General features: G+C 38.2%; 1 protein-coding gene across 6 annotated transcripts in view; it reads right to left on the reverse strand.

Moving 5' to 3' along the window:
• mapkap1 (MAPK associated protein 1) overlaps positions 1-19,203 on the reverse strand; it is a 240,995-nt gene that overhangs the window by 134,591 nt on the left and 87,201 nt on the right. For all 6 annotated transcript variants that reach the window (XM_078549907.1, XM_078549906.1, XM_078549909.1 and 3 more), the window contains one exon: positions 4,954-5,126. In XM_078549907.1, coding sequence (XP_078406033.1) covers positions 4,954-5,126 — 173 coding nt within the window. The remainder of the gene's footprint in view (positions 1-4,953; positions 5,127-19,203) is intronic.

The raw sequence follows: 19,203 nt of genomic DNA on the forward strand, positions 1-19,203 counted from the left end.
TTTTACATGGTTGTGACTATGTATAAATGAAAAATATTATTCTATACATTGCAGAAATTAATCAATGGTGCTTTTCAAATGCAATTAGTGGCAGCCTAAGATGGAGTTCTATTAAAGTGCATGGAAAAAACAATTAAATGAATTAAATCATTGCAGAATATAATCAATTCCAGGGTACATTTCAAAATGTAGCCACCACAATAGGAATTATATTCAGAATTTAAAATGCATTGTTCAATCTGGAAATGAAATGTGACATGAACAAAGCCAATGAATTACATCTTCAATTTTTTTCTGTTCACAACACGAGACCCATCAACATCCATGTCTACATTTTCTGACCATAATGTCAACTACTGTGGTGCTAGCTGCCTAAGGAGATAGAATTTGTATCAGAGATGCAATCAATTATTTTAACATTTGCTTGACTGCCCTCACCCACTAACCAATTACGTAACTGCCAATGGCGATAATGGCAAAATTCTTGGGGGTTTGATGAGATTTTCCCACCAGACTCTCCTTTATTTGCCCAAGTGCAGTTTGGATACTCAATCTGAAACTGAAAATGGCTTTTGAAATGTTTTTATTTTTATTTACCATGGTTTCCATATCACCAATTTTATTGAATGGAAGTGGTTATACTGTAATGTTTTACTGACAAATCAAAAGATTCTACATCCAAAAAGTTATCACCTAAAAGACAAAATCGAAAACCGCTACTAGTTAAATTCCTGCTGTAATACCCAACAGCATAATCAGTAAATTACTTTCCGAAACACGACAAGCTAAGCATGTCAACACCATACTATGAAATTTAGAACCTTTTCAGCTGATGCTGTAGTCTGAATATGTGGGTGACACATCCCCATCTAAAACAAGATATGTAATTGATGCCTAAACAAAAAGCTTTTTCATCCACTACACTGGTATCCACTGAAATGAGACAGATTGGGAAGCATTTTGGAGATTCGTATTAAAACTCAATCCATAAGTGGAACTTCTCATTACAGAATAATCTGAAGAATAGAAAAAGAGAAGTTGGCTACTGGCTCTTCAAGCTTGGTCCACCATTCATTAAGATTATACCTAATCTTATGCCTCAACTACACCTTCCCGTGCTCCCTGCATCTCTTAGTATTCAAAAATCTATTGATTTCTGTCTTGAATATATGCAATGGCTTGGCTTCTATAGCTCTTTGGGGTATAGAATTCCAAAGATTCGCAATCATTTGAATGAGGAATTTTCCCCTCATCACAGGCGTAAACGGCCAACCCTTACTCTGAGATTGTGACTGCCAGATCTAGACTTCACAGCCAGAGGAAACATGCTCCCAACCTACCATCGACCCTGTCAAGCCCCTTAAGAATTTTATGTCTTCAATGAAACCAATGCTCATTCTCCTAAATACTAGTATATACTCCTACTCCTCATAGGACAATCCTCCCATCCCAGAAATCAATCTTCTAAATATTCGTTGTGCTCCCTCTCGGGCAGGTATATATTTTCTTAGGTAAGCAGGCCAAAAACTTACACTGTACTCCAGGTGTGGTCCCACTGAGGTCCTACCTAATTAAAATATAACTTTTTCCCTCTTATGCATCTTTGTAATAAAGGCTAACATGCCATTTGTTTTCCCAATTGCTTGTTGTACCTGCGTGTTAACTTTGTGATTTGTGCACAAGGACATCCATCTCTCCCTAAGTATTCTGCTGTTCTATTTTCCCTACCAAAATGGATAACTTTGCATTTCTCCCCATTATATTCCGTCTACTACCTTCTTGCCCACTCATTTAACCTGTTGATATTACTTTGCAACTTCTTTGTCTTGTCACAGCCTAATTTCTAAACTAGCTTTGTATCATCAAATGTAGACTGGATAATGAAAAAAGAATAAACTAAATCAGTCAATTGACGATCAGAAGCAATAACAGTAAGGAAAATTTGTAATTATTTTTAAATGTTTGGGGAATCTGTAATTTTTTTTAAAAATGAAAAGGGCTTTTACGAGTTGTTATCAATTGTAAAGGGATCAATTATAATTTTTGGTTAAGAAACACTGGCCCATGTGACCTGGTGACCCTTGACCTGGAAGCAGTACCAACAGGAAGGAAATGAAAAATACATGAGGCAGGCAGACAGACAAGAACAGAGACACAAAGAGGAAACAGAAGAGCTGGTTGCTGCCTGTGGAGAATTGGCCAAGTCCTTGAAGGAAAGGGACTGGATTTCTGCTTCAAAGGATTGTGTGGCTGAAACTGGGACTATACAGGCAGGGTGGGCTACATACTAATGCCTTGAGATAGTCTTTGCTGTATCCGCTATTCCATGTACAATTTATAGTTCATAGTGACTGTGATTTGCCTGTTAATTCAAGTTTAATTTAAGTTGATTCTGATTTGTGTTAAAATAAAAGTTACAAGAAGTGAAATCTTGTTGGTACTTTTTTCATGTGGAAAGTCATTGAGTAAATTTGGGTATTTTGGTTTATGACTCCCACCACGATCATAACATCAGGAAATTAATACTGTTACCAAAGTATAGTGTTTGGGTGGCTCTGGCAATAGAGAGTTCTTGAATTAGCAAGTGCAGAAGCAATTCCAAATCCACACTAAGATAAAGTAGGCCATGTAAATGATGCTGTACAAAAAGTGTTAGTTACTGAAGAAGCAATTCCCAGGAACCCTAATTTTGTATAATAACCTCGTGTGGCACTTTATCAAATGTTTTCTGAAAATCCAAACACACGACCATCCACTGGTTCCCCCTTAACCACCCCGCTAGTTAAAAACCTCAATTAACAGATCTGTCAAACATGACTTCCCTGTTACATATGCAGAGAAACCTTTGCAAACTGTTTTTATGTCTCTTGCTATTTTCTCTGTCAATTTCTTGGTCATCCTTTGCTCAATTCTAAAACCTTGCAATCCTCAGGCTTATTACTCATTTTTGCGAGGTGAGAGCTTTTTGCTTTAATCTAACACCATCTTTAACACTGCTGGACCACTTATCCTGTGGGGTTTTTAATTCCCTAAGGGAATCTATATTTGCTGCAAATTATAAATTATTTCCTTAAATGGTTGTCATTCCTCACCTACCATATCTTCTGTTTCCCAATTTACCGCAGCCAACTTGCCCCTCATACCGAAGTAGTTTGCTTTTTCAGATTTAAGGATTTAGTTTCAGATTTAACTAAATCACTCTCAAAATCAATATAAAATTCTATCATATTCCAGTCACTCTTCCCTAGAGGCTTCTTTACAACAAGGTTATTAATTAACTCCATCTCATTGCACAATACCAGGTCTAAAATAGTCTGTTCCTCAGTTGGTTTCTCAGCATATTAACCTAGAAAAATATCTTGAGTGCATTTCATGAACTCATCTTCGACATTATTATTGCAAATTTGGCTTGCCTGGTCTATACAAAGACTAAAACACCACATGAATGCTGTATTACCTTTGTTACATGCACCTCTAATTTCCTAATTTGCCTGACACTGCAGCTACTGTTAGGGAATCTATATACTGCTCCCACCAGTGTTTTCTTTCCCTTGTTGTTTGTTATCTCCACCCACACGGACACTCCATCTTGATTTTATGAGCCAAGATCCTTTCCCTCAAGTGCCTTTTATCCCATTCTTTAATCAAGAAAATCTCCCATCGTTACTCGGTCTGACTATTTGTGACTCCAGACCCAGCAAGCCATTTTTAAGGTGATGGGCAGGGTGCTGGTCAAACAGGCTGCTTTGTCCTGGATGGTGTCAAGCTTCTTGAGTGTTGTTGAAGTTGGACTCATTGAGGCAGGTGGAGCGCATTCCATCACGCTCCCGATTTGTGCTCTGTAGATGGTGGAAAGGCTCTGGGGAGTCAGGATTTGTGTTACTTGCTGCAGAATTCCCAGGTTCTGACCTGCTCTTGTTGCCACAGTATTTAGATGGCTGGTCCAGTTCAGTTTCTGGTCAATGGTGACCTCCAGGATGTTGATAGTGGTGGATTCAGTGATGGTACTGCCAGTGAACATCAAGGGCAGTCTGTGCTCACATGCAGCAAGAACTAGACAACATTCAGACTTAGGCTGATGTGTGGCGCAAATGTTACTTGCCACTTAAGTACTAGATCATGACTATCTCTAACAAGACAGAATTTAACTGCCTCCCTGTAGTACTGAATGACATTATTATTGCTGAGTCCTCCGCCAATGTGCTAGGGGTTACCAACGACCAGAAGCTTAACTGGATGAACAACATAAATACTGCAGCTATAAGATCAGGTCACAGACTATATATTCCGTGGCAAGTAACTCATCTCCTGACCCTCCCAAGCCTTTCCACCATTTACAAGGCAAAGGCCAGGGGAGTGATGGAATACTCAGCACTTGCCTGGTTGAGCGCACCTCCAACAATGCTCAAGAAGCTCTACACTATCCAGGAAAAAACAGGCTGTTTGACTGGCACGCATCCACCACCTCAAGCATTCACTCCCTCCATCACTGGTGTACTGTGGCTGTTGTGTGTGCCATCTACGCTACAAGATGCACTGCAGCAACTGGCCAAGGCTCCTTTGACAGCACCTTCCAATGAAGCAACCTCTACCATCTAAAAGTACATGGGCAGCAACGTTTGGAACACTAAAATGCAAGTTTCTCTCAAAGTCATGCAACATCCAGACTTGGAAATATATTGCCGTTTCTTCTTCATCACTGGGTCAAAATCTTGGATTTTCCTATCAAATAGTATTGTGAGTGTACCAATACCACACGAACTGCAGCAAATCAAGGCAGCCGCTCACCACTACGTTCTTAAGGACAATTAGGAATGGGCAATAAATGTTGGCCTTCCATAAAGAAATGGCAAAGACTGACAGCCTCATTACATTGCAAAGAAGTGAAGGATAAAGAAGGGAGAAGAAAGACAATATTCCATTTAAAAATAAGAGTAAAGGTAATTTAATTACTTCAACTTGGGTTCACGTCCTTCACTTGTATACTGCCAGCAGAGTAAGCCAATCAGATCTTGGACTCTGGCATTTGCCATTGTTATCACAGTCATTGGCTGCATCTTGTCTTGGCTTGTTTGCATGGGGAGGTAGACATCAATATTTTTGGTTGCTGTGGTACCTATGTGGCCCTGTGGGAGAAAAACAAATAAAAAATCAAGCTGTCTTAAACAGAAAACCTCGTTAATGATCATTTGAGCGCAATTTGTACATTCATGTATATTTGCAGAAAAAGCAACACAATACCATACATGGGACATAAATAATGGAACACATGAAGGCTATAGTTATGCGGTATTTCTTTGCTTTGCATTGCAAAGATGTACGCTTCTCCAAATTTATAACCAGAATACTTCTTAATAATGTCAAATATTAATTTACAGCAATCAAAAATAATTTAAAAATCATTTGCTTAGATCCGCAAAAATAAAAATGCAGGGCAAGGAAAATCAGATTTGTCGATCAGTAGTCCACTGAGCACTGACAGCAGCACCATTACTAACATGCCATTGGAACCTAAAAAAAAAGCAGCAAATGTTATTTATGTGAACAATCTTCCAACCAAATTGCACAACTTCAGGATCACATTTGAGTGCATCTTATCTACTTAATTTTGTCATTAACTAGGTAGGTGCTGCAATAAAATATAATATATAAATAAAAAAAGAGAAAGAAAGTCAATCATTGCCAACATAGAAAACCTTTCCCACCAACACAAAATACGTTTTAATTGACTTCAGAGCGTAGATTTTCCAATCAGCGTTATTTTAATACTGGCAGGAACCCATTTAAAATAAATGCTCTGCTCAACAAAGCATGCAAATGGGATACTGCCAGCAGTAAAATAATGTTGATCGGAAAATATAGGTTCAGAAGTCACACTGCAAAGAAGCATTAAAAAGGGCATTCTGACCTAGAACTGAAATAAGAATTTACATGTGAACAATCAGCTGCCAACTGATTTAACAAGACAAAACAGTCGCACCCAATGGTCTAAAAGGGTCAAGCTTAAGGTACTCAAAGCTGCAATACAGCAGCAAAGTGATATATTTTGTATTGTACTGCTCCTGTGCCCATAAAACAGTTCATCCAGCCCCACCATTATACATAAGGTATCAGTGCTGTTTGTGGGACTCAAAAATTACGATGGTCATATCAGTTTTATAAGGTCCTAAAGGCTCATATAAAATCACACTGCATCAAAGGAGGCTATTCGGTCCATCAAGTCTATGCTGATTCTTTGGTAGTGCTATTCAATTAATTCCACCCCTCTGCTCTTTCCCCACCCTGTAAATGTTTTCTCTTCAAGTATTTATTCAACTTGCTTTTGAATGCTACTACAGCTTAAATAAACAACTCCAACACTAAAGTGTAGAAATCAAAAATATTTTGAACATTGCAGACATTTCTCAACTTTTTCAAGCACATTTGTTCAGAGAAGTCACATCTACTTGTCACTGCTAACATTACGCAATATTTTAAATAAATCTGAAGTACTAAATGGAAGGATGTCTTTACTCAACCATAACATCTACACACTAGTGGACACATGCTGCTGTTGCCTCAGACATAATTTGATGACCGACTAAATTAGATGTGACATCTTTTAAGCTATACAGCAATAAGACTATTAATATTTTAAAATTAACCCTGGCGTGATCTATACATTCCTAGGAGCAAAAAAATTCACGCCATAATTATTCTTGAAACCTTAATGCTTCAGTATCGTTCCACTATGTAAATCTAATAAAATTAGATCTTTTTCTATGATGGATGGATCACATGGTCATCATTCATTCTTGGGCCATTCCAATGAGCCACTTCCAGTTATATTGCAAGTCACTGATAGCTTTATTTTGGGAAGTGATGAATGAAATATTTTCTACTTTTGTCCACTGGTGGTAGTTACCACACAAATCAAATACAAAATAAAACCCTTGCCACTGAGTCCCATCAAGCTGCCTTAACGCCAGCCTCAAACGAGCATCCTCAACAAATTTTCTCAATGGTCATTTCGAACGTGTTTTGCGTGAGGCTGCTAATTTAGTGCTGATCTGAGCTACATTATTAAGAGGTGTTGCGTTTTAAAATCATGCCTGATGAGACCACTCATGAACCCTTTAAGCCAATGGAGAGGATACTTTCATTCCATTAGCCTAGGCTGGATTCCAATCTAGTTTCCAGAGGTCCATGGACCCACTACACTCTATTGGAACCCGTCACACTAATTTCAATAAATTTCAACTTTTTAAAAAAGGAATATTCTATTAATGTTCTATAATGGCCATTTTGTAGAATATAATTCATAGAAAAATAGCCCTGCTCATATATAGCAATCAACATACTGCTAAAAGATGCCACACATTTTTATTCAAATGTTATACTTTGTTGATTTATTCAAATGCACTTTTTTGCAAGGACTGAGGGGAAAAAAATTGCAAGATAAAATAATCTGAATAATGTTCACAAACAAATTATTGCAAAATGATTAATCTCGAGTTACCATCATTCATCAGATGCAATAAATAGCCTTGTTTTTGTGCACGGCATCCTATCCTATCCAAGCAATATAACGATGAGAAGGAACAATAGTAGGTTTGAGATTCAAAAAATGAGCATTCATCCACACTGAGTAGATAAAACCCCTGCGCTCAGAAGATCTGTTCCACATAAATAATTCACAGTTACGTGATCTATTCCATTAATGCCATATTCCATACTGATAACACAACGTCATCGCCAAGTAATTCCAGTGGTGTTCAAATGCAATTTTTAAGACTTCTATCTCTTTAAATCATTTTCCAGAAAAATCAATACGCTTTAAATGTTAAAATAGGATTTTTATCACTATAAGAATGAATTACACATTCCAAACTCTATTAATCCTTAGAGTACAGGGTGTCCCTCAAAGACTTAAATATCGATGTAAAGATTTAATCAAATACCATTGGAGAAACATATTCTTCAATCCATTATCAGATGATGTATCACTAGATAAAGGTTGCAGTACAGTCATTAATACTCTTGTAAATTACTAAAAAGAACATAAAGTATTTCATAACATTCAATAGTTGAGAGCCATTTAAAAAAGCTATTAAAAGGCACCAAAAATTACATTTATGATACAGTTGATTTTAAAATTGTAGTAGTTCCATTAAACTGATTCCCATGAAAGGGCAGGAATCTGAATTATTTTAAAAGACTAACTTACTTGTTTATAATAAGGAAATATTCCTGTTTGGCCTAAGCTTTAATGCTTTGAAAAACTTATTACACACTTCAGAAACACTTCAACTTATTCCTTCCTGGGACCTCAAAGTGTGAGCAACTACCAACCCAGACATCAATTAATCGCTGCTTCCCGATTTTTTATCGTGTTTTTAAAACTTTGATATATATATATATATATGTATATATATATATGATTTTGGTACCTCACATAGGTTTCTCAGCTACAAAAAAAAAATGAAGGTTACAATTATTTACTGATCACTTTTCTACAAGTCTCAGAAAAAAAGTTCTTAGGTGTTGCATTGGCCTATTCCATTCTTAAATAGTATTGAATAAAAGCACTAGATTTAATCATTGGAAAACAAGAGTTAACCCTAATCATGGGCGTAACTGAATCAAGCATTGAAAGACTGTTGGCAAAGTAGTCAGCTGTACAGTTTAAAATAAGTGAACCAGTAACTCATTTGTCCAGCAAAAGGAGAACTTACTTACAATTTTTTTTAAACTTCTTTACAAATTTTGACACACATTTAAGTCATCCCAGTTGTAGCCAGAGTGTCACCTGTAACGGTTTATCTTCCCGGTACTACACTAACTCTGGTGTCACCCAACGATCTACCCTTGGCACCATCCTATTTCTTATCTACATGCTGTCTTCCCAACATGATCCAAAAACACAGCTTCAGTTTCCACATGCAGACTGGCAATACATAGCTTGACCTCACTGTCACATCTCTTCGCCCCTCCACCGTCTCTAAATTGCGAGGCTGCTTGTCCTACATCCAGGACTGGATGAACACAAAATTTCTTCCAACTAAATACTGGGAAGATCAAAACCATTGTCTTTCGTCCTGCCACAAAATAGCCACTGACTTTATTTCTCCCTGTGGCAATTGTTTCAGGTTGAACCAAACTGTTCACAACCTTGGTGTCAGTTTGACTCCGAGATGAGCTTCTGACCACATATGTGCACTTCACTAAGGCGGCTTATTTCCACCTCTGTAATAAAGGCCGTCTCCACCTCTGCCTCAGGTCATCTGCAGCTGAAACCCTCATCCATGCCTTTGTTGCCACTGGACTTGACTATTACAATGCACTTCTTGCTGCCCTCCTAACTTCGACCCTCTGTAACCTCTGCTGCCCGTGTCCTAACTTGTACCAATCCCACTCACCAATCACCCGTTCTTGCTGACCTGTAATGGATCCCAGTTGAGCAACACCGAGATTATAAAATTCTCATCCTTGTTTCTAAATCTTTTCATAGCCTTGCCCCTCCCCATCTCTGCAATCTCTTCCAGTCCGATCAGGAATCAAACTGTTCTATAGTTTTTGCCCCTCTCTGTAATTTGTTTGCAAATTTGTTCCTCTAAAGCTTTCATGCTAGTTGGAGGTCTATAAAGTAATTCCAGTAGTGCAATGGTACCTCTATTGTTTCTTAGCTCATACCAAAGAGATTCTGTCCTTGACCCCGAACAGGGAGTGGAACGATTTGTCGAAGGACGCTGGAAGTTTTGTCCTGGAGCGGTAGGGAGAAGTGAACCTTTGCTGGAGAGCTGGGAGCAATTGTGGGGCTATTCTTGTAATGCTACCAGAAGCATAGCATTGTGAAAAAGCGTTTAAGACGTGTTTTGGTTGTGTTATTTAGTGACTGCAAAATTTACCTTGGTCTTTAGTTTGATGTATTAGTTGCCTGTTAATTAATGTTTGAACAAGTTCATTGTTTGATTTTAGCTTGTTTGTTACAGTAAAAGTCTTTAAAAGTGAAATCTTGTCCACTGATTTTTTTTTGGTCATTTGGAAAAGTCATCTATTTCAAAAAGATATCGGTGTCCAGGGGATCATAACAGTAGTTAAAGGATAGTCAAAGAATGAGTGGAGGGCACCCTCTACCTGAGGGTGAGAAAATGGTGGGGACAACTGCATCAGTTTTTAAAGATGAAAGTGAAAAATGAAGCTATTGAGTAGAGTAGAGAAGAACCACCACTGGAGATAAATAATAGAGGCCACTGTCCTGTTAGGAACAATGTATAACTAAGTTTAATTTACATTTATACTTGCGTGTTAAGAAAGGTGGAATATGGTTTCAGTTTCATTTAGTTTTTTTGTCAACTTGGTGCTGGGAAGTCTGGAGGGCCTCTTAGCAAAAAGGTCAGGTTTCCTGGATTCGCTTGCATTTTTAATGAGATTTTACAATCCTTGAATTGAAGAGATGGGTTACAAAGGGGTTATTAGTTTTGTGATTTTGGGAAAAAATACAAAGTAGAAAAAACTGTGCTGTTGCCTGGTGATGGGAATGTACTTTTGGGTGTCAGGGAGAGATACCAACTGGGGAAAAAGCACCTAGTGAATGCTCAGAAATCTGCTGAAAGAAAACCATTTGCAACTGGGCCAGCACATGCAAGGAGCCTTGGTGTTCAGATAGTAGTAAATCTTCACTGGGGTTTTGCGTTTCTAAGAGTATCTCTGGGATAAAGGAATGGCGTGAGGTTGAATCATTTTCTTGCATTTGTATTGGGACGTTTCCAGCCTTTTTGTCTGGTGTAATATAGTTCATTTCTTTTCCTTGTTTAATGAATGCTTTATTCTTTATGTTAAAAGTTCATCAGTAAAATCCTGTGAATTTGCTCAGTAACTTTCCTCCACGGTTTCTAAAGAAAACAAAGTTAGGATCTACCAAGCCAAGTTTCCCTCTGGGATCTGACATGTCCAGTATTATCAGATGGGGTCATAACAGTACTTAAAACAAGTTTACTGGATTATAAACATAAATCAACTGACCCAGATAGCAGGCTACACTTTATATTTCCTTTAACTTATAGTTCCTTTAACTTAGCAAAATGCTCCATGGTGGGAAAAAAGACATGGATTACGGTTTCAATGGCAGTATACTATACTGGAGGCGGCTGGGGAAGATATAGCAGAAGCACTAACCATTACTTTCCTAAAATTATCTTTGGTGTCAATGCTGAAGCGAATGGCAAATATTGCTCCTCTACTCAAAGAACGTAGGGAAACATATGAGTAACCCAGAAAATTACAAGCTAAATAATCGTTAGTTTGTAAACTTCTAGCGCTGAATTTTCAGGTCCTGCTGGGGGCTGGGAACAAAATTACTGCTGTCAACCCATGTGCCCATATTCCTGACACCAGAAACCAGGGCAGGGGGAGGGTGGCGTCAAGTTCCACCTCAATTAACCATCTTAGTGAGCTCTTTAATCATGCTAGATAAGAGCTTGTTAAGAGGCATATTCTGATTTTGACAGGGCCACATGCACTATCTGGGCAAGGCCAGGTGAAAGGAGGCAGATACACAGTGCAGGGCAAGTTATGGCCAGCCCAGGGAATTAGGTGGGCCCCATGAAAGGATGAATAGCACAAAGGGGGATTCGGCCTTTGGTACATAGGTACCATCAGGTGGAAAAGCTTGGAAGACTTCCTGCATATGAAATATTATAAGCACATGGGATGCTTTATTATCAATGGCTACTAAGGCAGACACAATGCTATAATTTAAAAGGGAATTGGATAAGTATTTGAAAAGAAAGGTAAGAAGAAAATAGAGAAAGGTAGGGAAATTGGGTTTAAACAGAGCCGGAGTTGAAGAGTTAGCACAAGTACATTAGGTTAAATATGTGTACAGTCAAGCACGGAAAGCTTAAGAGAATATTGAAAATGCATTTGAAAATGCATTTTAAGTTCTCAAAATTGCATCTGTATGCTGTGATGTATTGAAACATTGCAAGAGCCTTAACTAATGTGGTAAACACTTGTGGCATATGACAGTTCTGATAAACAACATTCCTGTTATTTTAAAGCCCATGAGCAAATGTTTCCTTGGAAAAAAAACTTGACGTAATAAGTCTGATATTTAATAAACATCTTTTGCATTGTATAAAATTGGCTGCTTCTCACTTGTTCACTCTCAAATCCTCATTGAAACACTACGATCAAATTGAAAGATGGGATCAAGAAGCAGACAAGAATTAATGTAGGCTGCTGTATGAATAGTAACAGCAGGGTTAATTGGCAAACATGCCAAGATTGATTTGTGGAAATAGCTCAACTGACCATTTTAAATAAAGTGGAGCTGTTTTATTGAACTTATTACAGACGAACATATGAATTAGGAGCAGGAGTAGACCACTTGGCCTCTCAAGCCTGCTCCGCCGTTCAATAACCTCAACTTTTAACCTCAACTCCACATTCTCTACTACTCCCGATAACCTTTCAGCCCCTTACTTATCAAGAGTCTATCTAACTCTGTCTTAAAGATATTGAACGACTCTGCCTCAACCACCTTTTGAGGAAGGGAATCCCAAAGTCTCACAGCCCTCAAAAAAATGTTTTCCTCATCACTGTCTTAAATGAGTGACCCCTTATTTTTAAACAGCAATCCTTAGTTCTAGATTCTCCCACAAGGGGAAACGTCCTTTAGACATTAACCCTGTCAAGTCCCCTCAGGATCTTATATGTTTCAATCAAGTCACCTCTTACTCTTCTAAACTCCTAGCCTGTCCAAACTTTCCTCATAAGAAAACCTGCTCATTCCTGGTATTAGTCTAGTAAGCCTTCTCTGAACTGCCTCCAAAGCATTTACACCTTTCCTTAAATAAGGAGACCAATGCTGTACACAGTACTCTAGATGTGTCCTCACCAATGCCCTGTATAAGTGAAGCATAACCTCCCCACTCTTGTATTCAATTACCCTTGCAATAAACATTCTATTAGCTTTACTAATTACTTGCTGTGTCTGCATTCTAACCTTTTGTGAATCATGCACTAGGATACCCAGATCCCTCTGCATCTCAGAGCTCTGCAATCTCTCACCATTTAGATATTATGCTTCTTTTTTATTCATCCCACCAAAATGGACCTCACATTTTCCCATATTATACTCCATTTTCCAGATCTTTGTCCACCCACAACTTATCTATATCCTTTTGTAGCCTCCTTATGCCTTCTTCATTACCTACTTTCTTATCTATCTTCGTGTCATCAGCGAATTTAGCAACCATACCATTAGTCCCTTCATCCAAATCATTTATATAAATTGTAAAGAGTTGAGGTCCCAGCACTGATCCCTGTGGCTATTATGACTGATGCAGCTGGTAAAGCGGAGTTATTTAAAAATCCCAGAGGGAAACTTTAAACAACTGTCATAACCTATAATTTTAAGTGTTATGTTTGAGATGTGATCTTAAATTCAGGAATCAGACTATCAGTTCTCGAGGATTTACATTAAACTAATTGAAACATTTTATTAATTTACACAGGTTAAAATATATACACATGGTTACAAATTGCTATCATAACTTTCAACAAATTCCCAAACTAATCTCCGTTAAGGCAACAGCAGCCCATAGACTTAACCAAACACCGGGCAAAGCATTTTCACCGTAGGAATTCAAAATGAGGTTCTTTTCACTTTGGAGCCAGTTGGAGGCTTGCAGCTGCCTTTTGATCTTACATTGCCTCTGCCTGCACCCCCGAAAACTACTGAAGTTATACCTACCATCACTGATTGAACTCAAATTCTCATTGTCTCACCAGTCTCTTTGAGCTTTACCTTTTAACAATGAAACCCCATTCACTGTACCAATTTTATTAGTAATATAAGCATTTGGCTTGGTATCTGCTAGACAGGTATCAAGTTTTCACCCCACTTCTTGAATGCTCTATTTAAAAAATGCAAATGCATGCTATCTCTCTTCCATGTCAAAAGTAGTACCATCAAAGCACCCAGACTAGCTTGGCTTTAATCAAATTAAGACACCCCCACAGACAAACCTCTACTTTAAAAGAAAAATATTTTCCAAAATATTAAACACATTAATAGCTTCATGACAGTGGCACACCACTCATCACATGCTGCCAACTAGAAAATGATCCATTTATGCCTACTCTGTTTCCTGTTAGCTAGCCAATCTTCTATCCATGTCAATATGTTACCCCCCTACACCATGAGCTTTTATTTTCTGCAATAGCCTTTGATGTGGCACCTTATCAAATGCCTTCTGAAAATCTAAGTACAATACATACACTGGTTCCCCTTTATCCACAGCACCTGTTACTTCTTCAAAGAATGCCAATAAATTGGTTAAACATGATTTCCCTTTCACAAAGCCATGCTGACGCTATCTGATTACCTTGAATTTATCCAAGTGGCCTGTTATAACATCTTTAACAATAGCTTAAGGTTTTCCCTCCAATAGATGTTAAGCTAACTGCCCTGGAGTTTCCTGCTTTCTGTCCGTCTCTCTTTTTGAATAAAGGAGTTACATCAGCTATTTTCCAATCTAATGGAACTTTGCCGAATCTAGGGAATTTTGGAAAATTAAAACCAACACATCAACTATGTCACTAGCCACTTCTTTCAAGGCCCTAGGATGAAATCTATCAGGACCCACGGACTTGTCAAACTGCAGTTCCAACAATTTGCTTAGTATCACTTTCTGGTGATAGTAATATTTTGAGTTCCTCCTTCTCTTCCAATTCCTGATTCACAGCTATTTCTGGGATGTTACTTGCATCCTCCACAGTGAAGATCAATGCAAAATACCAATTCATCTGCCATCCCCCTATTTTCCATTATTAATTCCCCAGACTCACTTTCTATAAGACCTAGGCTCACTCTGTTAACTCTTTTCTTCTATAAGACCTAGGCTCACTCTGTTAACTCTTTTCTTCTATACTACCCATAGAAACTCTGACCATCAGTCTTTATATTTCTAGCTAGCTTTCTTTCATACTCTAATTTTTCCTTACTTATTAATATTTTTGACATTCTTTGCTGCTTTTCATATTCTGTTCAATCTTCTGGCCTGCCACTCATCCTTACATAATTATATGCTTTTTCTTTAAGTATGATATTATCTTTAACTTTTTTAGTTAACCATGGACGGTGAGTACCCCCCACCCTTGGAATTTTTCTTTCTTGTTGGAACGTATCTATTCTGTGTATTCTGAAATATCCCCTTAAATGTCTGCCACTGCATCTCTATTGACTGCCCCTTAACCTAAATTGTGTGTTCACTTTAACTAGCTCTGCTTTCATGCCCATATAATTGCCCTTATTTAAGTTTAAAATACTAGTCTTAGACCCAGTCTTCTCTCCCTCAAGCTGAATGTAAAATTCAATCATATTATGGTCACTGCTACCTAGGGGTGCCTTCACTACGAGGTCATTAATTAATCTTATCATTGCACAATGCCAGGTCTAGTATAGCCTGTTCCCTTGTTGGCTCCACTACATGCTGACCTAAGAATTTATTCTGAAAACATTCTATGAATTTGTCCTCTACGCTTCCTTTGCCCATCTATTTTTTTCAGTCTATATGTAGATTAAAACCCCTCCCCATGATGATCGCCGTAACTTTCTGACAAGTTCCCACTATTTCTTCTTTGATATCCTGTCCTACCATGTGACTACAGTTAGGGGCCTGTACAACACTCCCACAAGTGACTTCTTGACTTTATCATTCCTCATCTCTACCCAAACCGTTTTTATAACCTGATCTTAGGTCGGGCCTCCATCCCTATTGTGCTAATGTTGTCTTTAATTAACAGAGCCACTCCTCCAACTTTTCCTTACATTCCATCCTTCCTAAATGTCACATACCCGTCAATATTCAGGTGTCAATCTATGCCATTTCCTGGAACAAAGTGTCCAGGTAATTCTCCCTCTCCCTTATTTTGCAGTGTCTGCAGTTCAGCTTCCAGAGTGATAATCCTCATCCCGAATTCCTCTAGCTACTTACACTTTCTGCAGACGCGTTTGTCTTGGATAGCCTTGATGTCCAAACCTCCCACATTCCACAGCTGCTACTGGTGTTAGTGAGACTCATGCCCAATTTTAGTGTTGTAACAACATTGTTAAAAAGACAACCTATAATCATCAACACTCAAAATGTTAAATTGATCATCCTGAACTCCCACCTCAATGTTAAAGCTTTTGATAAGTCTGGTTTTAGAGATCAGAAAGAATGCATTTCTGTAGGAATGCAAAGTAAGAGAATACACTAATTGGTATTTATAGGCAGGGCTATCTCCACTCTGCATGACCATCAGCCAATGCAGAGATCTTGATTGTATTTATACACGTGCATATTTATTTATTTGGTTACTGTAAAGTTGATGCGCACACACAGAAAACGGACAAGTTGCATTTACACAGCGCCTTTAACATAGTAATACTTCCCAAGGTGCTTAACAGGAGTGATTATCAAGCAAAATTAGACACCAGTTCACTGGAAGAGATAGCAGGACAGGTGACCAAAATCACTACCAGTATGATGCAGTGATATGAAATAAATTATTTTTTGCTATTTTGCTACAAAATGTTTACATAAGTATGGCAAAATTAAATCCCACATGTAAGCAGTTGGTCCAGGTTTTTTCAGATGATTGAAAAATTGGCCATCATGCAGGGATGCAAGAATCTCTTAAGCAGCAAAAATAAAACTATGTTTCTTCAAAAAAATATGGGACTGCTAAACTTCCACAAGCCTCATACACAACTTTCCTTACCAAAACACTATTTGCATACAACATGCATGTACAATTTCACAGATACATCGAGGTTGTGTCATTTCTTTGAATACTCTGGACCAAGTTCTGAAACATCAACATAGACATTTTTGAGAAGTTCATTATTCATTAAATAGTAAACAAGTGTTGAATCAATTCTTGCTCTAGCTTTTAGCTGCTTACTTAGTATCAGACCTAAAGCTGATGTAAGAACTCAGTAGTTCTTATCATTAATCTTGCAACAAATTTGAGATCAGGCATTTCAAAAGCCAGTTACCATTATCAGACTTGTCCTTTGCACTCTATTCCTACTTCTTATCAATAACTTCCTTCTCTCCCATCCACCCTTCTGATGATACCACTTTAAATTCAATTTCCTTTGGACTGAACACGCTCAATGTTTGCAACCTCCAGTCGCCTCTGTTCAACAGCTGAATCGATACATCTCGATTGCCTCCAAATAGGACATTGCAAAACTTGTTTCCTCTCTCAGAGGGGCTAGCACTTTTCAACTTTGATGGCTCCATGCCTTTGCAACCTCTTCATTTCTAAAGCTGCCTCCAAGAAACATGATTTCCGGTCAAAAACATATCGCCCCCTCGAAAAGTCTTCACCTTCTAAAAATGACCCCAACAGCTGCTACACTTCTAAAAAGCCCACATTTTTCAAACACAATACTTTTCCCATTTCTGAGCAGATTCTTCTAGCACCTCCTCAATGATCCTGCATGAAAGGACCCCCTTTCTCACCTCCCTCCGCCAATCCTTCCAGTTTCCATTTTAACAACACACTTTGGTTAGCACTCTTTAGGACTTTCTTTTATTGCTCATACCAAGATATGAGTATAGCATGTTCCAGTCTCTTCTTCCCTCTTAAATCCCCATTGTGCTGAAATTAGGATTAATCCTGGGCTATTCCTATTCAAACTTTTTTTTTTTAAATCCTGGACATCAAATGTATGGAATTCCCTACTTCTCTCGACATCCCCTGGCTCCCACTGTTTTTAGAGTTTTAAAAACCAAACTTGGCACACCTAATCAATATTCTGGGATTTACCTAGTCTCTTTTTTCCAACTTTCCAGTCCTGCACTCCTAGGCCCTTCACATTAGTTTCTCCACTTTTTAAAAAAAAAATGGCAGGATGTTATGGCACTGCAGATGGTAAATGCTGAGTTGTTCAAATCGCAAAGGGAAACTTGGAACAATTGCCACAACTTATTTGCAATTTATATGAATTTCGAGATGCATCTGCCTGGCTAGAATCTGTCTATCTTGAGGTGTTGCAAGAATTGCAAGGGGCTGTGCAGGGAAGGAAAGGGATTAATAGGTGAGGGATAAATAAAATTTTTGATAAAAATGAAAATACATTTGGGAGTCTCAAGTTAAAGTCGAGTTGCACCAGGAAGAAATCCTTTTATTTTCTTTGCAAGCACAGATCACACCTTATCCAGAATTATCTAAAATAAGTGACTACCTTTAGAGGCAAGCAGGTTGTAGACACAGCAAGCTTTGGAACTCATAGTTCTATTAAATGATTTGCTGTGCTATTTCAAAAAATAACATTTTTTGCAACCGTCATCTCCCTAAGCGGAGGGAGGTTGTCACTTAGTTGTGGCAGATTTACTCATCATCAGCATCAACCCCTCCCAGTCAACACAGCAGTGGTGGAACCTGTAAATAATGTCATATTCTCAGGATCCCCTTGCTCAAACCTCCAAGATACAGCATGGCTGCAGGAAGACAAAAAAAAAATTCCTTTGGTGTGTCACAACAATGTCGCTCGACAACACCACCTCCATGGCATCTCCTGCCACTCCCAACCTCAGAAAATAGTTCTTAATTCACTGGTTTTATGATTTTCTACTTTTCACATCAAATATGATTAAGACTAATGCAATGTGAATTTGTCCCTTATTATGAGCAATATTTTTCTGTAAATGATAAAAATTAGCTTGATACCGCCTAGACTGATTTGCATTTGATTTTCACAGCCAGTGGAGATTTCCCTCCTGTGCGGCTCGGATTATTTGTAGTTGGGTTTCAATGGTCAAAGGAGCAAGCCAAGCCTTAGCATCAGGTTTACACCCTTTCAAAATGTTAAAATCTATTATTTGGGGTGTAGTAACAGGACACTTAGGAAATCCTACCATGATTTGGCAGAAATGGGTTTATGACAAAAAAAAGTGTTTGACAAATATGTTAAAAGTTTCTGAGCTTGTAACGAGCAGGAGAGATAAGGGGGAATCAGAAGATGTAGTGTCTTTGGAAATTCAAAATGCATTCAAGAAAGTGCCACACAAAAGATTATTACATAAAATTATGGTTTATGGGATTGGGAGCAATGGATTATAGCACGGACTGAGAATTGGTTAACGGACAGAAAATGGAGTAGGAATACATGGGACATTGTCAGGTTGGCAGGCTGTACTTAGTGAAGGTACCACATGCAAT

Source organism: Cetorhinus maximus, chromosome 10 (assembly GCF_964194155.1).
Source record: "Cetorhinus maximus chromosome 10, sCetMax3.hap1.1, whole genome shotgun sequence".
Classification (NCBI taxonomy): Eukaryota; Metazoa; Chordata; class Chondrichthyes; order Lamniformes; family Cetorhinidae; genus Cetorhinus; species Cetorhinus maximus.